General features: G+C 34.3%; 1 protein-coding gene across 2 annotated transcripts in view; it reads right to left on the bottom strand.

Annotated features, from left to right (window-relative positions):
* The window catches only part of LOC149654233 (uncharacterized), a 74,474-nt gene that overhangs the window by 30,025 nt on the left and 26,944 nt on the right, over positions 1-17,505 (bottom strand). For both annotated transcript variants that reach the window (XM_089845681.1, XM_089845682.1), the window contains exon 2: positions 6,447-7,231. In XM_089845681.1, the coding sequence (XP_089701807.1) occupies positions 6,447-6,477 (31 nt within the window). In that variant the 5' untranslated portion in view covers positions 6,478-7,231. The remainder of the gene's footprint in view (positions 1-6,446; positions 7,232-17,505) is intronic.

Below are 17,505 nucleotides of genomic sequence, written 5' to 3'. Positions count from 1 at the left end.
TTGGATCAGTGACGTTAAGTTACGTAATATATTTAATGATTTTTATCCAAGTAGAAAGGTGACATTTTTGGCAGAGCACGAAGCCAATTAATTGAATAAACCTACCTAACTCGAAGAAGAAAAAAATTTTAAAAAAGGCGAAACTAACCACTTTTCCTTGTGAATTCCGATTCGTTAAGCAGATTGGAAAAATATAGCGGATGAAGGAGGAGGCCTTAACAAGAAGAAAATAATAGAGAAAATGGAGAAAATTACCGTAATTTTAAAAAAGTCCCCCTATTTTTCCACTTTTCTCCAAATATACCAGAGAGAGAGATAAAAAAAAATTTCTTCTATAAACTCCGAACCTGAACCAAAGCCGGAAACGTATAGCTAACCTACAATAAGTTATATACGTGTATATAAAAATAAAATGGTTAAAATTCGAAAAATAGTGTAAAAGCGCATTATTTTGCTATAAACATAACCGCCTCAGTAAAATAGTAAAATGGTTAAAACGAAAAAAAGTGAAATTTCACATTTATAGCAGCATTCCCCGACAACCACATTATTCGCTTGAATTCGGGGTAATTTCATGAGGGGTAAAAATGCATCTTTAATGGTGGAAATGGTGATATAAAACCATTTGGAGATTTCTACATAACGAAAGTTAAAACCCTTATAAGTATTTCTTAAGTGTCATCAGAAGTCTGAGTTTTGAAGTAATTGATTAAGAATTATTAGAAGAATGTTTTACGTTATTTTTACCTGAGGGATACCATTTTTAAGTTATGACACGAGTGTTTTACCGAGGGGCTAATCACTGTCAAAGTTTCCTGTACACGTGTAATCATTTTAACACCGTCAATAGTAGGGCTTTTAAAGATTAAATCAATCTATTACAATCAAAGGTACTGTCGTGTATACACCCTGATTATTCACTGTGTGATTGGCCCTTCGTTTTTTCTGATAGCAACTTAATTACATAACCAATAATTGTCTTCAATTTTCTTAATTAATTTTAAGAGATCATTCATATAGCTCTAATCACAAAGTTCTTAGGGCAAAATGTCATAGAAATTACACTTTCGAATCAAAATTGTCCACTGAACTTCGGTCCTACGCTCCCTTTTTCGAAAAAACCATGTATAAATAAATAAATAAATAAATTAACCTCTGAAAATGAATAGAAGAGTTACTTGCGTTTTCTATAAATTTTGTGCGCATTATAGCAGATCCACGTAAGGACACGATTAACATTAACTTCAATTTATGAGCTTTTTAAGTTATTTTACCACCATACCTCGTTCTGTATAGAAACTTAAGACTGAATCGTAAAAAGAATATATCAGACTTCGATTACAGGAGAAATCCCACAATGTTTAATTTTTTTTTATAAGAAATCAGATTCTTTTTTCTTCTTTTCAAATTTCTAGTAAGAAACTCATAGCTTTGAATTCAAGGTACTACTTTTTCTAACCGCAACTTTTTCTAACTCTCTTTGAACACTTTCTGAACTTAACGGTTGGTCAACCAAGCCACGCGCAGTGTAAACTGGGAGCGTATGTGGTTCATACCATTCGGAAAATTCCAGGGTAAGTCGCGTTACCTTCTTATTTACTTAACTTTGTTTTTATTGCATTCTTGCGAAGTTGCGTCTGACATATTCATGTCCAGTGAGTGTAGACCATTTTTAAAGGAGTGACACAATGTAATTCTGATTATTCGTTTGGAGAACGTCCGCGGCTGTTCTAAGTAAATGTTTTTTAGCCTAGAATTTTTTTCTCTGGCTAACTTGACAAGAAACCGAGGGGTCAGGCGTTTGTTATTTTCGGTGTAAAAGATTTTGAGATTTTTGGCAAAATTATGGGATTTTCACTGATATTTCTGAAATTTTGAAATCTAGTACAGGATTATAAGATTGAGATTTTCAATGAGTTCTCTGGATTTCAAGATTTTGAATGAGATCTCTGGATTTTGAGATTTTGAATGAGTTTTCTGGATTTTGAGATTTTTGGCTGAGATTTCAGTAACCTTAAAATCTAGTTCAAGATATTAAGATTGAGATTTTGAAAAAGATCTCTGGGTTTTGAAAATTTTGACTGAGATTTTTGAAATCTTCCAATCTAGTCCGTGATATTTACATTTAAAGATTAGACAGATATTTCATTTCAATGATCGGTTTGGAATTGGAAAATAATCTATGAATGTATTTCTAAATTCATTCTAATGTGAATGAAAATTCACAAATCTTTCAATCCGTGCAGTCCAAGATTTTACATTTTCGTTTGTTTTTAAGGTGAAATTTAGGGATTTTTTAGATTTTAAGTCATAGATTTTGACCGAATTTGAAAAACGTCCGACCCCTCGACGGGAAGACCAATTAAGCCCATCTCATTGGCGCATCATTCTTTTAATGTCATGGTTTGTGAAATTTTACGATGGCTTCTATTAATGAGAGACTCACTTAAGCGGACGTTAGCGTTAGCCATGCGGAGGAATCTAGCATCCCTTTTTCATTAACAATTGAAAGTGAAGTTACGTTACACTTTCGAAGGTCATGGTAATGAGGTCACTACACCCCTTTTGCTCTTAAATGCAACGAGCAAACCTTAATAGGCTTTTCTAGTTGTTGAATGTTTTTCACGGTTTTTAACAAAGATTTGCCTTTCATTCGAAAACTTAACTTTCTTTTAAAAAAGTGTGTACGAAGAATTACCTTCTAGAGAATCACGAAATTCATCAGTAATTCACGATTTTCTTGGAGAAATTGTTGGTGGTTATTAGATTAACTGAGCCTAATTGTTATTACATTTTTTTCTTGCAAGAACGAGAGCACAGCCAAGATTCTTAGATACAGATTATAAAATATTGCAGTTTAGCAAAATAAAAACCACTTATTTTCTCTGGAAAAAAAGCGAAATTCGCAATATCTCCGATGGAAAAAATAGGTATAACCAACTGTAGACCTATTCAGCAAGTTAAATACAATGAAAGACAAAAATTCCCCGTGCTACGAAGTAAGATATAATAATAACTATAATATTTTAAAGTAATTTAGAGTAACAAAGTAATTTTAAAATAAATGACCAAACTTTACACCTAAACATAGGTACGTACATTAACACACCTTAATACCCTAATATAAAATTAAACCCCTCATAACAAAGCTGGAGTTAACCCTCAAATTAAAAGAAATAGCGAAGAAAATGTGTTATAATTTTGGGGTAAACCAAAATAACCGAGTCAAATTATGATTATTACTTTGGAAAAAACTGAGCATCTTTCAAAAGTACATTAAAAGTTCAAAGTGTCGCCGACAGTAGCGGATATAAACAAATTATTTCTTCTTCAGCTAGCAGCCTAAGGATGACCCTGTCCGTGTTGATACAAACATACCTATTAAAGGGGTAAGAATACCGACAATCCACGAGAACGAGATTTATTTTTAAATTGCCCAAAGCTCATACCAAATATATTTTCCTTCCTGGTTTTAACAACGAAGACTTGTAATTCAGCCAGGAATATAAAATAAATGTTAAGAATGGTACTATTTTCTAAAGGAATATCTGAGACTGGCGGATCTACCAGGGAGAAAAGATGTAAGATGGAGCGGTAATAGTGATGGGCCATGTGATGCGGCAATGAAATTTTCCCAGTACGCTCCTATAATACCCTTCGGAAGAGGCAATTTTGTAAGTGCTACCGAGTAGCGTCATTGCATTTGTATGAGAACTAGATTATTTTTTTAAAAACACTGGGGTATCTTTACGAAGCCACCAAACCGCTGAGCATGCTGGGAGGACTTTGTTGTCATTTCGTAGATGGGGTACAGACGTTATAGGTATAAAGGTTACGGCTCCATACCTCTCTCCTTCAGGGATCTACTATTATATAACTCAGATAAACATTCATTTACATATATAGTTGTGACAATAGGACGCTAGTTAAATTTTCAAGGGAAAATGATATAAATTCATATCAACGATTGTATATTTTCCATCTCCGCAATGGAGACAGCGAAATGATTTGAGTTTAAATATGTTCACCTAGACCACCTGCTTATTTTTTACGAACAGTAGCCGCCGACGAGTCGTTCAGTTCAGTTAATATCACCCCATACTTTTTTTCACGACAATGGAAGACCGTTATTTTCCAAAGATATCTAACACTAGGTATATAGTTGTAGAATTTTCTTCTAGCCATTAAGACAGCGTTCAAAGTATTTTTACATTAACCCGTTAGATAATTATATATCTGGTCACAAAAAGTGAACCGACTCGAGAAACACGCATTTCGAGCTTCGACGACGAGAGGCTAACGATGCTTTTTGCCAAAGGGGAACTAGATGAAATTCAATACTACCTGAGTTACAATGCTGTGTATGTATGGTCGAAAGTCTTTTGGGAATCTGTTTTTTTCTGCTCGTACCAAGTTCCGCCTTTTTGGTGGTCGCGTACTGCTATAGCTAACTTGACTTGAAACCTATCGTCTAACCCTTTCTCAATTTTTTTTTTCTTTTTTTTTTGAAAGTTTATTATTTTGAAAAACCTTTTTTTTTAACTGGGGAAAAATGCTTTGGGGTCTTAGGGAATACCGGTATTCTTTTTTTGGGATAAAAGGAGTGTTTTTGAGTTAAAATTTAACATTATTTATATTTATGTTTAATTTAAAACGGTTTTATTTCGACTTATTTTACTTCATTTGATGAAAAAAAAAATATTTTTTTTTTCATATCATTCTCAATTTTTATTCATTTTCTAAGAAGCTATAATCTCAAACTAAAACTAGCTTTCAAAAGAAGTCTCATTACCATAAATTAATTAAATAAACTTATCATAAATCTAAAGTTAATCTCTACCCATTCATGGATATCCTATTTCACTTTTGAACTTTTATAATATGAATACGTAATTTAATCTTAAAATATGAATAAATAAAGAAAGATACGTGGCTAAACGCGTTCTTGAAAATAATCGCTTCATTTCACTTAGAAATTATCATAAAGAGGTTTAAACGATTCTGCGGAGTTATAAAACGGTATTATCCGAGGATTTTAAAAAGTGAATGAGTATGTTTTTATATTATTTTGTTAAGCGCTTATAAATGACTTAAGATCTAAATACGATGGTATTATTCTCGGTTTTTCTATTAAAGCGTTAGATATACTCATTCAGGAAAGATCTTTTCAACAAAAGAAAGGTTTTTCTAACCGCTATATACAAGGTTAAAAGCGTGCTAGACGATTTAAAGAAATCTTTCGAAAATGTATCGTGATAAAAACCACTTAGGCTTTTTGCTTAAACCCGCCTAGTTTATCGCATCGCCAGTGTCTAATGCTGAATCAGTGAATCTCCTTGCAAAGAGAAATTTGGGATGTTTTCATGCCTTAAGCTTTAGGGCATAAAATATTTCAAGATCGCGGACCTCTAAAGGGTTTGCAAATCCAAAAATACTCCGAAGATGTACTGTACCCAAGTGTTGGAATTGTTTTAAAGGTACTGCTAAGGATATGTACGGTCTGAACCGAAGGGCCGGTCACTTAGAGTAGTCGATGTACACGGCTCTACCTTTCACTGTACTAAATTGATCACGCGTAATCTTTTAAAGCCCTGCCCTTGATAGTGCTAAAATGATTACACGTAATCCTTCAGATCATGGAATACAGGTCTATCATATTTCCTAATGACATACGCACTTAAAATTATTTTTTTCCTCTGTTTACAATGTAAGTGTTGCTTTGGTAAGACGAAATATACTATACACTGGACACTGTAACAGCTTTCCAATCTTAAGAAATTATTTGGAAAATAACCGTTTTCTTGAGGCCCATACTCCAAATTCGACATTGAATTCAACCAATAGAAGAATTCAAGGTCAAGTCGAAACCTAAACACGAATAAGCGTCCTCTCTAACTACCATCTTACAAGGTTAAATTTTCGGGCAGGTAAAGGTCACCTATCACTTCAGAGCGCGCCACTTTTCAAACACTCCTAAGAATAAACGTGACTATTTTCGAGTAGCCCTTAACAAGATCACGGCTTTCTCGAGTGATACTATTGAACACGCAGTTTCAATAATAAGGTATCCAATTCGAAATGAATACAAATACCCACAGAGAGATTAATTCTCTCTTGTAAATAACCCAACACAAATATGTATAAACTTAAAACAATTAAATAGAGTGAAATTTACAGGCATGATATGTAATTTTAAAGGAAGTATAAACTTTGCCACTGATTTTTCATTTAAAAATATACCTGACTTTTCCAGGTTTTCAGGATTTCCAAGTACTGAAACCCTGATAAACCTTTTGGAAAAATCGTCTGCTCTATTTTTATGAATAGAAAAATTCTTTTAAAAATATAGCATACCACGGAAACGCTATTAAAGCCTCCCCCCACTAAATGACGCTTTTCAACTCCAAAATTTAATTAGAATCAATTAAAAATTTATTATCTCTTACCTGCCATCGCTGCTAACAGGCTTTCCTTCATTCGAAATGAACCAAACTTCAACAGTCTGATATATTTTCGGCAACACAATTAATTCGGGAACACAAATCACTTGATTTGATTGATTCCAAAAAGTCCTTTCTCAAAATATCTCGCGATTTCTTGGAAAATGAATTTCCTTTTCCACCGTGCGTAGTTCCGAGCGTATCGAGAGAAGACGAAACCAAAATTTTTCTCTTTTTTTCCCGATACCTAGCAAACTCTTCACCTTGGCCTTACAACTCGAGTCGAGGTAAGACGTTAGGCCTAAGTGACGCGACGGTGGCTGGTAGACGGCACTTTCCCCATTTCGAACTCGTCCCCGAAATCCTCCGGCGAGTTTTGTACCAAAAGTCGGATGATACTATACACCAGCAAAAGACTCGACTAAGGAAGTTCTAAAACAGCCTACTAGCCAGGTTGCTGGATGGAGTCAACTTGGCTACAGTCCCGTAGGCACACACCATACGCGAAGAGTCTAGCGAGGACCTCTTTCTGTTACCGCTTATGTCTTGCCCCCCTTGCTTTGGTCGGCCGAACGGTTGAAAAAATCGTATTAGATTATTATTTTTCCTTCATCAGCATCCCTTTCCAACAAGTTTGAGTTCTTTCTTCCCGGCTCTTTTCCAGAGATCCGAATCCAGCACCACTTTCCGAACCACCACCGAAGAGTCACGTGACGTAATAAGCCCCGGAGCGGGTGCGTGGCTCGCGATAGGAAATTAGTACAGTTCTCCAACACCAGGGCGATCTCTTTCTGGATTAAATAAAAATCAAAGTAAATTAATATTAATTTTTCTTTCAATTTTAATTAATCGCCTTAAAACAATATATATAATTAATTTTCATTTTAGGGGTCATCTGTTCATTAATTTAAATAGATAATAATTAATGTTTGGTTAAATATGACCAGACTTAACGTCCTATATTTAATCTTGATGGATGGTTATAGGTTGTTTTGCTACGTAAGGTTGATTTTCATTTCAGGAATTTGCAAAAATAAAAATAAAAAAATGTTTAGCTTAATTAAAAGTAGACCTAGACAACTCTAGAGGTTTTTAAGATTAATGTTTCCGCATTATGTCTTGATACTTGAAACGTTTTTAAAAAGAACGTGTTTAGCAACTTTTGCCAAGACTTAGTCAGTCGTTCTTGTGAAAAATATGTTTCTAAATGTTTCAGTGACATTTACAAATTGGTACCTTGATAATGATAAAAATCAAGATTCTAAATAAGATAGGGTTACGCGAAGATAGCTTCGAAACTTCAAACCAGGTTCATACGAGACGTCTTCAAGTTCAAACAATGAACTCTTACGTTATAGCTCTGGGTATATCTTGGACAACACTTTGTCCAGGCGTTTTTCTAAAATCCAGAACCGCCCAAAGGATGGATATCACCTCAATTACCGTCAAACCGTTCGATTTATAGCTCTTGCTCTCGGACAACACTTTGCCCTTCAAATTTCTAAAAATCTAAAACTTCAATCACCGTGCAAAGGATCTCAGCGCAATTACCGAGAACTTGGGTCACTAGAGGAACTTGTATTTCAACAAAACCAAAAATATATACATATATTTTTGTTCAAATTCCTAAATTCTCATTTAAGAAAAGAAACGGGACCAAACCGGAAATAATTAACCGAGGATATCCAAGAATACCCCGAAAAATACGACTACGAGACTTAAGAAAAGAATAATTTAAGTCAAAAAGTAATTCTTTTTAGTTTCGAACAATGACTTATGGTCATCAAGGAGTCTAGGGTAACGGATTCCGTGAAATGAAAAATAATAAAATAAAGAAAAGATTAAAAAATAAAAATATATGTATTCAACCCGTTCATCTTTTAACCTCAAACAAAACGGGGCCCCGGGTAAGAATATATCAAGTTCAAAACGTTTTTCACGTTAAAAATATAATGGATAAAACATTCAAATATCATTTATGTTTTTGAAGACAATTTTAAGTTATAGCATTTTATTTTTAATATAATAAAAGAAATTCAAAACCATTCGAGGAAACGAACGGCTAAAGAAAGTTCGAAGGTGATTTTATTCTTTCCGATGTTCGTAGCTTCAGGGGCATTGCTTATTATTTTGTCATTGTTACACATCGCATTAGCTAGAGGCTAGGGGTAGTCTTAGTACAACCAGGAAGAGTTTGTGATGGAAAAATAACCGTTTGTTTGTAGGGCAAAAGTTATAAACTTTGTATACGTATTAAGTTCCATTCCGCTTAATTTTATTTTATTTAAAAATTCATTTAAAACTTTTCTTTCAACTTATGCGAGGAATGAATCAAAGTAATGAGTACCAGTAATGAGTACTACAAGTTGAGCTATCATCGTTATGTTTCGAATAGACCTTTTTGACGTACAAAAAGGGTAGGCAACCCTGAGTATCGGGACATAGAAGGGGTTGATACATTGCAATCTCTGTGCACTCTTATGACACAAAAAGACCACAGCGCAGGCGCCAAAAAGCGAGATGGAAGGCAATGTCTAAGTTACGTGATGGAAGGCTATTTTGTTCCGAACTACAAAGATGGTTCAACCTTCATGGAAAATTATGTTGTTATTGTATTTCACACTTTCAGGAAGTGAAAACTGTTGTTTTAGAAAATTGTTGGTTACACGTATCGAATGAATGATTGAAATACGCGGCACCACATCGTTTGATTGAAGCCATCAAAGTTTCTCTTTCAATCAAAGGGGTTCGAAACAACCAAGGCGTACTGTACTGTATTGTACATCCGTTGTTTAAAATATTTGTTCAAGCATTACTAGGAACAAAAAGATCGTGATTTTGAATTCCGTCCTGTTATTAAACTCCTATCTCGCTTCTGACAAGGTTAAATTTCACCGCAGGCCCGTCAACTAAGATTATTCCCCAAACACTCTGCCCAAAAAATGCCAATGACCCCGTTGACCCCACACCCCCATAACATAGGCCAACAGTTTTAAGAGGTGATGAAGAATTTCGTATTTCACCTCCGGATGCGAGCGTCTTAAGCTTCGAGACTCCCGACCACGTAATCCGATTGAGAAAAGTTATAAAGAATGGAAGTAAAATCCTCCAGTCTGTCTTTAAACAGTTGCCAAGCGCAGTTTCAACATTTTCACAATTTTGATTGTAAACGTTCCTCAAAGATTGCATTACCATAATCCCTTACTTACGATACATTCAAGAAAAATAATATTCACAATTATCCTTCACGAAAAGAGTTTAAATGAAAATTTAGCACTTGATCTGAATTATTTCGAAAAATAATTCATCAATAAATTGAGACCACAACAAGATCAGAATTTTATATACACATAAATTGAACGTTTTGTGATCGAATTCTGTTTGATCTAAGCAAAGGAATCACATGTAAGTGGATGCAGTTTGACTATAAGTTCCCAAATAGAGTTATTAGCGCATATTTCTGCTTCAAACCACGTTCTCAAGTCACACATATGACGAACCTCGTTCACCAAGTGTCACACATATTACGAACCTCGTTCACCAAGTGTCACACATATTACGAACCTCGTTCACCAAGTGTCACACATATTACGAACCTCGTTCTCAAACTGTCACACACATATTACGAACCTCGTTCTCAAACTGTCACACACATTTCGAACCTCGCTCAGAAACTGTCACACACATATTACGAACCTCGTTCTCAAACTGTCACACACATTTCGAACCTCGCTCAGAAACTGCCAAACCTATGACGAACTCCGCTCACAAACTGTCACACGTATTACGAACCTCCCTCACAAACTATCACACACATATTACGAGCCTCACTCATGAGTCACACATATTAAGAATCTTCCTCACAAGTTACTGCATGGCAACACTCGTGGAATGACAATGCAAGAAAAAAACCGCCATGAATTTCTAACTGATATAAATATACTTTTTCCCAGCCTAATTCCACTAACCTCTCACACCGTGAACCATAGTACAGCATCCTATGCCTTCCCACATAAAGAAAAACATTATCTTATAGAAACTAGACCATGCATGCGTTTGACGCATTGATGCTGTTGGTGAGAAAACCAGAATCAATCCATCACTCACTTTGAAAAAAGGAATTCCAGACGTAACAGTTTGAAGAGCGTAGGTACAAAAATAAAAAAAAAATTAAGCAATTTTTAATTCCTTTAGAAAAATCTCTCTCAAGATTCTGCATTTTCTTAGAAATACCCTTAAGATTTGCTAAAGGTCAAGGTTAGAAGGTTATTCATGCGTAAAGGAATATTTTCTACTCCATTTCTAGCACCCTTAGAAACACATTGAAAGTCTCGTTTATTATCCAGGAATAAACCAGTTTTCTTAAAGCAATTTTAGTTCATTTCAAGACTGTATCTTCGATTCTCTATGTGTTATTAGGAGTCTTACTTTTGCCCATTGGCTCAGTTTAATTTTTCTGGTTTAAGCTAAGATTTAGAAGAAAATATACAGGGTGATAGGACCAAAGAACGATGTGTTCATAATGTGATTTTGAGTTAAAAATGTAATTTCTATGACATGTTTTGAATTAAGGTACACCTTTTACAAGTTATGATTGGAGAATTTTACAGATGCCCCCCCTTTAAAGTTAAGTAAGAAACTAGAAGAAAATGATTTCTAATTTAATTTTAGGGCTATCCGTTGAACATTCTAATCATAACTCGTAAATAACCGTGTATCTTAGGGTAAAATGTATGAAAACATTTTCAACTACCACCCTTTTTTTAACACACTGTATATACCTATAAAACAGGCTTATATTTTTAAGTATCTACCAGTAATAACGATAAAAAAACGTGATTGCGCTCTTAATTACTTCCCTGGCCATTTGAAAGACGTTACGCGTATGTACTTGGATACGTTCTCTCGAATATGTAGGGCTGTTGGGCCAAGTTTACTAAGATACCGGGTTAAGTCTTTTAAACTTAAATTTAATTCGATATTTATGAGGCTATAAGTGTCGAATTCAAGTTCGGTTAGCTATAGGTACTAAATGCGGTTTGGGATTTAATGAGACATCATTGATATGGGAGATTGGAAAAATAAAATTTATTGTTCTGGGCTAGGGTATTAGAAAAACAAGTGCTAAGAAGTTTAGTAACCCTCATTCAGTTTAGGAAATTTTTTCTTTGGCTATTTCCAATACCTGATTTCATCATTGACCATAATTTCAGCCAATAACTTTGAAGTTAGTGAACATTTAAGATAACTACAAGTGAGAAGCTGCACTTTTTTCAATAGAATTGTTAAAATTTACGGCAGGGTTTATAAAAATTTCAATACATTTATTTATCAAAATATGCATGCCCACTAAACGTTAATCTAACTACTACATCGAGTTTGAAGCTGCATTGTCTCAATAGATTTCAATATTAACTGCAAGAAGCTACTTTGTCTTTAATCCATTTTATAATCATTAGAAACCGGGTTCAAATGTCGTAATTTAAATAGCTTAATTATAACTAGCTTTCTTTCGTCTGTGAGAAATAGACAGGCAAGAAAGTATTCAAAACTTTCATTACTTCTTAGAGTTCGGTCAATTAGACCCTGTCAATGACCACTGCAGGACTTTCACCCAAACTTAAAGTCATTACGGTAGAAAATTCTGCTCATATATCACCGTACGTGGAACAATTTGGAATAAATAATTCAATCTAAAAGCAAGGTATAGAACAATGGACATCGGGAAGTAAATTATTCGAATTATTTCACGCGCTGCTCGTACCATCGCAAGGTCAAGAGATGAGATATATTCTAAAGAATAGCCACGACGATCAAATTTCGTTTTCGACTCGAGTTGTATACGGAACCAACCGCGTTACATAACTGGCAGATGTCTGGATGCAGACGAAACCTCCTTAAGTATTGTTAAAGTGAAACCATCACGCGATTCGAACGTAAAGACTACCAAGCTCAATTCCATTATTTTCTTGTAGTGTTTTTAAATATCAAGAGTCACGTGTCTATGTTCCGTAAATATAACAACTAAAGATGGTTCAACTTTTACCTACGCAAGAATGCCGGAAGTCCACATCATTTTATCATTTTTTTTTCAAAGAAAGAAAACTCTTCTGCTTTTGAAGTGTACTAATCACGCAACATTGTCTATAAGAGCGTATAGAAGGGTTAAATAGAAAGGATTTGATCATATATTTTCTTCTCAACTATAAAGGAGTCATGCGAGGAAATGAAACTTAGAGCAGTAAGAATATCAAATCACTAATTAGCTAGCCTTAATCAATTTCAGTTGATGTTGCTACAATGGTAACATGAGAAGATCTTTGAGTGTAGACTCAAGTTTAAATTTTTTGAAATATTTATAAAATAAAAAACATTCAGACTAAGGTATTTCCTGTCTGGAATTTTCTTTTTTTATATATATACATTTAAATAAATTTCTTTATTTTTAATATAAAAAACGGGAAATCACTGATCTAGTTTTAATCTCGAATTTATACGAGTGACTGATGCAAAAGCTGATAGTTTTTTGAGGTTTTTTGGCCTTGAATCTTTCTCAGTATTTAAATAAAATTCCCATGGATTTATCTTTATACAAAGTTTAGATTTTTTTGTCTGAACATGTAACCCTATTACTATATTTTTTAAACCAACAACATTGTTAAGTTCTATAAAAAAAATTTATATATATAAAGTTGAATATTGCTAGATTGTTTTTAACAAGCTTGATAATAACTAATGTATAATACGAAGGTATAGTATTTTTAACGAGTAGATAATGAAGGCGTAACTTTATTACATTTACTGAGAACAAAGCAAAATTTTCAGAGTCATTCTTTGATTTTAATCCCTTAGATTTCTACCAATTTAAAGGGTTTGTTGCTTCAGAATTTATTTTTATGTAAGTTAATGTCTTAAATGATAAGCAAAGTCCAGGCTAAACCGCTTTAAAATGCTGAAATTTTTGGAAATGCGGCCATTTTGACAATTCCCGATCAGCAATACCAAGAAGCATTCTTTAAAGAACCACAACATCTCTACGTTTTAACTGAACTTATTTCTCTAAAATGTAATTTTCTAGTTCACTGCAGTAAATAGACTGACTTTGATCTTTAATGGCTTTTGGGGTTTAATATGCCGACATGTTTTAAAATGGCGACACTGCTAGTTTGAAATATTTTAAAACCTGGTTATATTGCTCAAAATAATATCATACGAGAGGTAAGGTAATGCCTTGCTCGTCTTGTTACTTGTTCAATTTGACAAAGGGTTATCATAAATCACAGTTAAAAAACGCAAACTCCTTAACGAGGAGCTCGTTATGGGCGCAAATGACAAAATAATAATTGTCTTTCATAGGGAGAGAGTTCCTTCTGTGTATTTTACCAGAAAATGGGCGTAAACGAGGGGTCATTAAAGACGGTATCCTATAGAAATATATATATTCTTCTACCAACATACAGCGTCACATCCCTATCTAAATACATCAAGGATTTCTAACCACTCACTATCCGGATGTCCGAGAAAAAAATCTTTTGAATGAAGATGGTACAATAAATACACTACAATGAAAGTTTGTCGAATACGGACGGTTGAGCATTTCGAGAAATGAGAGAAAAATACACTAGATTTCATCACATTTCGTTTGAAAGAGTTGAATGATTTAAAACGATATACCTTAAGCCCTTGAAACCCCGCCCTAGTTTACTACAAACGTAAAAATAACATCTTCAAATTGCATTTTAATACGTGTTCCAAAGTTAAATAGGTTCCCTTTAAATTTTTTTATAAATATTTAGGGTTTGTAATGGGAAAATAAAATTGTAGTTGCATGAGTTGGTGCGGATGAAAATTTTAATTTCCAATTTTTTCTCAAATTTTTGTTAATTTCACCAGAAATTAAGGTGGTTAAATTTGCACAAGCTTAAAATTAGTTAACGCTGTAATCTTTAAGAAGAAAGAACTAAATGTGAATAATGTAACAAATGTCAGAATTAAAAAATTAACGCTAACGAAAAGGGAATTATATTTATTTATTTATTTTTAATGAAGTCAAAAATAAATAAATTTATGTTTTCTTCAAATCGTAATTATTGTTTCTTATTACAACGATGTAAATTTTTATAGTCGCTCCAACAGCTTTACCGTAAAGAAAAGGGACGCATTCCCCCGCAATTATATTTTCAAAGTTTTTCACGGTTTTTCAAAATTCAATCGTCAATTTACTCTCTAATTATGACGGATGAGAAATTAAAGAGTTTTTGGCGCGTAATATTTTGGGTTTTTTTTTAACCAATGGCGCGAATTCAAAGAGACTCGCGTTGCCTTCGATCGCGTTTCACGCGCGAATTTAAATAAGAACTCAATCAAAAAAGACGATTTGCGGTTTGAAAAATAAGATTGGATAAAAAGGGCAGGTGAAGAACATTGAATTTCAACTTTTTTTAGAGGTTGAAAGACAATGACCTATAACACCGCCCGCGCCACGTCGTGCTTAACAGCTTTTAGACCGCTGATTTTCATGCGTGATTCCAGTGATTCGTGAAATAGACAGGGGCTACTTCGAAAATTGCTGGTGAAAACGTTGGTCAAGCTAAGAAATCCGTATTACAAAGGGATAATACCCATAGCCTTGAAGTTTTTCAACAGTTATTTGAAGGCAAGAACTATTTTATCGAAAGAGCCTATAAAATAATCAATATTTTTAAATGGAATATTGCATTCATCTACACTGTTTATTAAAGAATATATAAGGAAGTTTTCTTACTGGACACCTATAACGTAGCCAATGGCAGTTACCACACCACATTACGTCATGATCTGCTTCGCAGAGAGGCATAACGTGTAGGGTCCTGTGATAAAACTTACTATAAATGCACTTTCTAAATCTAAATCTAAGCTTTTGTCTACGAAGGGATGTTCACACTAAGCCACTAAAATGATCTCATAATTTAAATAATTTTACGAAAAGCCACGAGCTGCAATATCCCTTTAGAAATATATAGATTCCAATTTAAATAACAATAGAATAACCTCGAAATAATATCCAAAAAAATGCAGGCTGCTTTTCGTGCCCAGTCGATTTCATCATTTCGAGTGAAACTTGATCGTGAGACGCGTGTGAGCTCACTTTGCAACACAAACCCTTCCTTATACCGCGGGAAAAAACCACGATTAGCTATTATTAAAAAACATAAACGAAAGTTTTAACACCCAAAATACGTAGGAACCATTTATCAAGAGATATACTGAACTCGTACGACCGATGAAAAGTGTTTACAGAAAGCGCGTAATACGAGTGGTTTTCACATGAAGATGCAGTGCATGAGCGATTCAACCATTTACAGTCCGTAATATAACAGTAAATTACCATCGTCTTTTCTTTAAACAAAATTACCAAATTTTTTTCATTTCAAAATTCCCTGCCTTTCAAAGGTTTTCCTTGATCGTCTAAAGTAATAGTTAAAAATAAATAGTACAATACATATATTAATTCAGGCTGGTACTAGAAAGTCATTATGACGTCATATATGAATTAAGTCATTTTGACTTTCGGTACTACATGAACCAAGATAAAATTACCTCACATATTTCACACCCTTTTTAAACCTTCACTTTACCAGGCTTTCTATGAACCATGAGAATCCTGTTAAATATCCCTTTCAAACCCGACAAACATGACCAAAAATAAATAAATAAATAAAAGAAAAATTAATTAACGCTTGCCTGGCCGACGGAGAAAAATTAAAATAATTATTTTAACCCTTTCTCTCTCTCTCAAAATAAAAACAAGACTAATAACTTTCAATGACGTATCCGTTATGGTGTAAGAATTAGAAAACGAACGGGATTCGTTCGAGTCAATGACTTGAAAAATAAATGCAAATTAATTCTTAAGGCCAAATCGATATGTACAAAGAAAAAAAATTCGTATATTTTCCGTTTTTCGCCTGCCGATAATAATATTACGCGTATTGGTAATACCAAGAAATTCGTCACGATTTTCAACGCGAAGATTTGAAAAAATAGTGACCTTTTCCGAACATAGAACACTTATATCGAAAGAAATTCAGCCGATACGTGTAATTTTTAACGATTATCTACTGTACACGAGGAGCTTCTGCTTCTAAAAAGTGTCTGGCAGGCCCTGAGAATATCGTGGGTGATGATATTGACATTGGGGAAGATGCAGAGTGTTATAGAGAAGAATTATATACTTATGGTAATAGTAAATGATCCTTGCAAATTTAAGAATTGATAGTTATCGATTATAGTATTTTTAGCAGCAAGGATAGATTTAATTTTATAAGTAGGAATGGAGAACGGTTAGTATTTACTTCGGTCCGACTCATAGCCCAGTAATGAGCCTCTCCCTCCAACACGTAACGAAAAGTTTAAATTATCTTAGTGGCTCACTTGAACTACGTTTTGATGACGTTGCTGACGGGAACGGCGAAAAATACGTAATTCGTTTTTACCTCTGTCGCTATGACCCGCCTCTTCTTTCATACCCCTCCGTCCCGCGGAAGGGAGTCCGGGACTTTGACGGGCGCCCACATTACCCTGTTCTCCATTCCTACTTCTAAAATTAAATCTATCCCTGTTAGCAGAAATAAATGATTCAAGACCAAAAAATGTATTATGTCGAATTTTTCCATTAGTAATCGCTAACCAACGTCGCCGAAGTCACTGATGCTCAGGGCCTAGAAGGGTACGAGACGAGCCGTGAGAGTTTTACCGAAAACTGGCCGGACTCGAAATAAAAGTCTCACAGGGGCTTTTATTATTAGAAAGATGACACGGTCGAACTTATTTCATCAATGGATATAAGTTGATGGCCAGGGGCTATATTATCTATCTGGCTTCTGTAAGCCTTTGATATTGCTTTGATATTTATTATCTTCCCTCCCCTTCGACGTTCTCAAATTGATTATTATAGTGGTAGGGTTTGCGCGGCCGAAACCGCGATTTAATGATAGCCGCAAATCAGGAAACGAACGATGTACCGCAAAATTAAATTTCATAAAAATATATCTATATAAACCTGATTGAGAATTTATCCTTGAAC

This window comes from Phalangium opilio, unplaced genomic scaffold (genome assembly GCF_054372755.1).
Source record: "Phalangium opilio isolate 3A_F unplaced genomic scaffold, DU_Popi_V2 ptg000079l_1, whole genome shotgun sequence".
Classification (NCBI taxonomy): domain Eukaryota; kingdom Metazoa; phylum Arthropoda; class Arachnida; order Opiliones; family Phalangiidae; genus Phalangium; species Phalangium opilio.
This window is presented reverse-complemented; position numbering and strand designations above follow the sequence as displayed.